Here is a 6000-nt window from a genome sequence, read left to right as displayed (position 1 = left end):
TGGTGGCCAGGAGCGGCCACTGCACTCCGGTCTGGGTGACAGAGTGAGACTCCAACTCAATAAAATAAAATAAAATAAAATAAAATAAAATAAAATAAAATAAAAAAAGAAATCTTCATTGTGTGCAAGTCAGTGAGATGACAGTAGCCTTTTTCAAGTTATAAATTTAATCTATTGAGGGTATAAGTAAATGGTCTTTTCATTATTTGTAAATATTGTCTCCAACAGATCAATAAATCAGAGAAACCAGAAAGCTGTGATAATGTGAAGGTGGTTGTTAGATGCCGACCCCTCAATGAGAGAGAGAAATCAATGTGCTACAAACAGGCTGTCAGTGTGGATGAGATGAGGGGAACTATCACTGTACACAAGACTGACTCTTCCAATGAACCCCCAAAGACATTTACCTTTGATACCGTTTTCGGACCAGAAAGTAAACAACTTGATGTTTATAACTTAACTGCAAGACCTATTATTGATTCTGTTCTTGAAGGCTACAATGGTGAGTATATAGTATACTTTTTAAAAAACATTCTTATTGGGGCAGCCCCCTTTGGGTCCCCTCCCACTGTGGGAGTTTTCTGTCCTCTCAATAAATCCTTCTTTCTCAACCAAAACAGAAACAAAAACACTCTTGTCAAGGCATAATTAATGCTCCATAAGCTCACCTATTGTAATTATACAGATTGATGAGTTTTAGTAAATATATACAGTTGTGAAACCATCACCATAGTCCAGTTTTAGAACACTCCCCTTTTCTCTAAAAGTTCCTTTATGCCCATTTGCAGATTTACTCCCAGGCAGCCATTGATCTGCTTTCTGTCACTATAATTTTGCCTTTTGTTGAAATTTCATATAAATCACATCTTACCTGTGTTCTTTCACTTAGCATAATGTTTTTGAAGTGCATCCATCTCTCCAGTATGTCAGTAGTTTGTGCCTTTTTGTTGCTGAATTGTATCCCATTGTATGAATTTACTACATTTTGTTTATCCATTCAACAGTTGTTGGAAATATGGATTATTTCCAGTTTTTTGGCTATTGTAAATAATGCTGCTATGAATCTTCATATGTATATCTTTTTTCAGGCTTTGTAAAGTTTCTGTTGGATAGATACTTAGAATTGGAATCATGGGGTCATATGGTCAATATACACTTATCTTTTGAAGAAACTACCAACTGTTTTCCTTTTTTCTTTTTTTTTTTTTTTGGAGTTGGAGTCTCACTCTGTCGCCCAGACTGGAGTGCAGTGGCTGCTCCCAGCCACCGCAGCCTCGACCTGCTGGGCTCCGGCGATCCTTCCACCTCAGCCTTCCGAGTAGCCGGAATTACAGGCATGTGCTACCACGCCTGGCTGATTTTTTGATTTATTGTAGAGGTGAGGTCTCGCTGCCCAGGCGGGTCTCGAACCCACGGGCTCAGGCAATCCACTCACCTCAGCCTCCCAAAGGCGCGGGATTACAGGCTGAGCCACTGAGCCCGGCTCCAACTGTTTTTCAAAGTGGTGACTATACTGCTTTTCCCCCTGCCAGTATGGTATGAGAGTTCCAGTTTCTTCACATTCTCACCAACGCTTGGATTGTTGATCTTTTAAATTATAGTCTTTCTAGAGGATCTTTAGTGATATCTCATTGTGTTTTAACTTGTCTTTCTCTAATGACCAATGATGTTGAGCATCTATTCATAGTACTTATTAGGCATTTGTATGTCTTCTTTGGTGAAATGCCTTAAAATATTTTGCCTATTTTAAAATTTGGTTGGCTATCTTATTATTCTTCTTTATATATTCTAGATAGAAATACTTGATCTCAAATGTGATTTGAGATTTTCTCCCAGTCTGTGGCTTGTCTTTTCATTTTCTTGGTGATGTTTTTTGAAGAGAAAATATTTTGAAGTTTGATAAAATTCAGTTTACCAATTTTTTCTTTTATAGATCATGCTTTTGTGATAGAGCTAAAATATTTTTGCCAAACCCAAGGCCACAAAGATTCTCTCCTATGTTTTCATCTAGAAATTGAATAGTTGTAGGATTTACATTTAGGTCTGTGATCCATTGTGAGTTAATTTTTATATATAGAATAAGATAAGCATCTATGTTCCTTTTTTTCCTTTCCTTCCTTTATTTTTTCTTCTTGCCTGTGGGTATCCAGTTGTTCCAGCATCATTTGTTGGAAAGACTGTTCTTTCTCTGTTAAGTTAGCTTGGTACTTTTGTCAAAAATTGACCACAAATATTTGAGCTTATTTCTGAACCATCTATTTTATTCCATGTTTAGCCTGTCCTCATTACTGTAGCTTTATAATACGTTTTGAAATTAAGTAGTATACACTCTTCAACTTTGTTATTCTTTTCCAAAATTGTTTTGACTTTTCTAGGTCTTTTGTGTTTTCATATAAATTTTAGAATCACCTTTTCAATTTCTGCAAAAAGCCTGCTGGGATTTTGATAGAGATTGTGTTGAATTATTATTTTGACAATATTGAATCTTCCAATCCATGAACATTGTAACTCTCTCCATTTATTTATGTCTGTTTAATTTCTCTTATCAGTATTTTGTAGCTTTTAATGTACAGGCTTTGCACTAAAGATTAATTTATATCTAAGGATTTTTTTGTGTATTTCTTTTGATTAATTTATCCCTAAGTATTTTTTGATGCTATTGTGAATAGTTATTATTTTCATAATCTCAATTTTTGATTGTATGTTGCTAATGTATAGAAATGCAATTTTAGGTGACTTTTTTATTGAGATAAAATTCAAATAACATAAATTACTATTTTAACCATTTTATAGTGTATAATTTATAGGTTTTTAGTACATTTACAGTGTTATACACTGTTACCACTGTTCTGTTCTGGAAAGAAACTCTGTTCTCCCTCCCAGTCTGTTCCCCCTCCCAGTCACTCCTAATCTACCGTCCCTCCCCTTCCTCCAACCAAGCAACCACTAATTTACTGTCTATTATCTATGAGTTTGCCTATTATAGATATTTTCTATAAATAGAATTATATAATATATGGTCTATTGCAAATGATTTCTTTTGCTTACTATGTTTTCAAGCTTCATTCTTATTTACTATATATCAGCAATTCATTACTTTTTATGGCTGAATAATATATTGTCGTATAGATATACCATATTTTGTTTATCTGTTTATAAGATGGTGAACATTTGAATTGTTTCTACTTTTTAGTTACTATGAATAATGTTATTTTGAACATTCTTGAAAAGATTTTTGTGTGAACGTATGTGTTTAATTCTCTCAGGCATATACCTAGTAGTGTAATTGCTGGGTCATATGGTAACTCTGTTTAACTTTTTGAGAAGCTGCCAAAAAATGTTTTCCATAGTGGCTATACCAGTTTACATTCCTACCAGCAGTGTGTGAATTTTCTAATTTCTTCACATCCTTGCATCCTTGTTATTGTCTTTTTGATTGTCCTAGTGGGTATGAAGTGATACATCATTGTGGTTTGCAATTGATTTTTGTACATTAACATTGTATCCTCCAATCTTGCTAAACTTGCTTACTAATTCTAGTAGATTTTTTGTGTTTTTTTTTTTTTTGTGTGTGTGTAAATTCTCTAGGGTTTTCTACATATAAGATTATGTTATCTGCAAGTAAAGAAAATTTTTACTTTTTTCCCCCCAATCTTTATACCTTTAATTTTTTGTTGTTATTGTTGTCTGGTTGCACTGACTGGAACTTCTAGTAAATGTTGACGAGAAGTGGTGAGAATTTCCTGATCTTAAAGAAAATAAATAAATCTTTCACCAGTATGTATGATGTTATCTCTAGATTTTCATAGACACTCTTTCTTGGATTGAAGAACTTTCCGTCTGTTCTTAGTTTACTGAGAGGTTTTTTTCAGGGATATATATTGGATTTTGTCAAATGTAATTTTTATTGCATCTATTGAAATTCTATTCAGTTTTTTTAAACTTTGTTAATATGGTCAATTTCATTGATTTTTGCATGTGAAGTCTCCTTTACTACTTGGTCATGATGTGTTATTCTTTTCATATATTGTTAGGTGTGATTTGTTAAAATTTTGTTTAAAATTTTTGCATCTATGTTCATGAGAGATAAAAGTATATCGTTTTCGTGTAATGTCTTTATCTGGTTTTGTTATCATGATAATGCTACTTTCATAGAATGAGTTGGGATATATACCCTTTTCAGTTTTCTAGTATAATTTGTCTAGAATTGGCATTATTTCTTTTTTAATATTTATTAGGATATGACAGTGAAGCCATTTGGGCTTGGAATTTCTTTGTGGGAAGGTTTTTAACTATAGATTCAGTTTCTTTAATAGGTAGGACTTTCTAGGTTATCTATTTTTTCTTAAGTGAATGTTGGTAGCTTGTCTAGTATGGATTTTATCTGTTTCATCTAAGTTGTGAAATTTATTGGAAAAAAGTTGTTTATACTATTCCTTTATTATTATTTTAGTATGTTAGAATGTAGTGATATAACTTTTCTCATTCTTGATGTTGATAATTTATGTCATATGTTTTTTTTCCTGGTTAATCTGGTTAGAGGTTTGTCAATTTTTATTGATTTTCTTAGAGAACCAGCTTTTGGTTTTATTAATTTTCCTAACTTGCTTTTATGTTTCTTCCTATTTCATCTATTTGTGCTCTGGTCTTTATTGTTTCTTTTCTCCTGCTTACTTTAGATTTAATTTACTCTTTCCACTTAAGATGGAAACTGAGATAATTGCTTTGAGACTTTTCTTCCTTTCTAACATGGGGGCTTAATGCTATAAATTACCCCAAGTACTTGTTAGTGGCATTCAGATTTTGACATACCTTTTTTTTTTTCATTTTCACATAGTTCAAAATATTCTCTACTTTCTTCTTGATTTCCTCTTTGATCCCTAGGTTATTTAGAAATGGTGTTATTTACTTTTCAAATATTTTGAGATTTTCCAGAGATCTTTCTGCTATTGATTTCTAATTTAATCCCATTTTGGTTAGAGCACATGCTTTGTATGTCTTGAACCTTTTTAAATTTATTGAGACTTTATGGCCCAGAATATAGTTTATTATTAAATGTTTTGTGTGTGCTTGAAAAGGATGACTGTTCTGCTGTTGTTGAGTTTTCTATAAATGTCCTTTAGGTCAATTTGCTTGATAGTGTTATTCAGATCTTTTAAGTCCTTATTTATTTTCTGTCTCCTTGGTCCATTCAGTATTGAAAAAGGAATATTGAATTCTCTGACTATATTTTGTATTTTGTCCATTCCTTTTCATTCTACCAGTTTTTTGCTTTGTGTGTTTTTTTTAAACCTGTGAGTAGTTGCATAAATGTTTAAGACTTTTATGTCTTTTTAACTAACTTCTTTTTCATTATGAAATTACTCTCGTTGTCCCTGGTAATATTCTTTACTCTGAAACATACTTTGGGGACAGAAAAAATATTTGAAGATAAATAATGGATGAAATTTTTCCAAATTTGTTGAAAACTACAAATCCAAGAAGCTTAATGAACTGTAAACACAAGAGACATGAAGAAAAATACACCAAGATACATCATAATCAAACTGAACAAAACCCATGATAAATAAGAAAATCTTGAAAAACAACCAGGGAAAGAAAAACATGTATAAAAGAATAAAGATACAGATGAAAACAGATTTCTGATCAGAAACAATGCAAATGAGAAGACAGTAGTGTAATATCTTTAAAGTACTGAAAGAAACTTATCAACCTAGAATCCTATATTCAGTGAAAATATTTTTCAAAAACAAGAGTAAAATAAGTGTGTTTTTTAGACTACAAAAGCTGAAAGAACTCATTATTGGTAGACCTGCACTATAAAAATGTTAAAGAAAATTTTTCAGACAGAAGAAAATATTGGATGGAAATATAGATCTACATGAAGGAAAGAAAATATTAGTAAACTTGAAAGCATACCAATAGAAACAATCCAGAGAGAAAATAGCCAAGACAAAAACAGAACAGAGCATCAGTGAGCTGTGGGATAATTTCAAGCAT

At 32.1% G+C, this 6000-nt stretch overlaps 1 protein-coding gene across 3 annotated transcripts in view; it reads left to right on the top strand.

Annotated features, from left to right (window-relative positions):
* Nucleotides 1–227: 227 nt before the first annotated feature.
* Nucleotides 228–6000, top strand: part of KIF3A (kinesin family member 3A) — a 43099-nt gene continuing 37326 nt past the window's right edge. For all 3 annotated transcript variants that reach the window (XM_008056930.2, XM_021711770.1, XM_021711769.1), the window contains exon 1: nucleotides 228–502. In XM_008056930.2, coding sequence (XP_008055121.1) covers nucleotides 313–502 — 190 coding nt within the window. In that variant the 5' untranslated portion in view covers nucleotides 228–312. The remainder of the gene's footprint in view (nucleotides 503–6000) is intronic.

This window comes from Carlito syrichta, unplaced genomic scaffold, assembly GCF_000164805.1.
Source record: "Carlito syrichta isolate Samal-C Ts95f unplaced genomic scaffold, Tarsius_syrichta-2.0.1 Scaffold302579, whole genome shotgun sequence".
NCBI lineage: Eukaryota > Metazoa > Chordata > Mammalia > Primates > Tarsiidae > Carlito > Carlito syrichta.
Note: the sequence above shows the minus strand (reverse complement) of the source record. Positions and strands in the feature narration are given on the sequence as shown.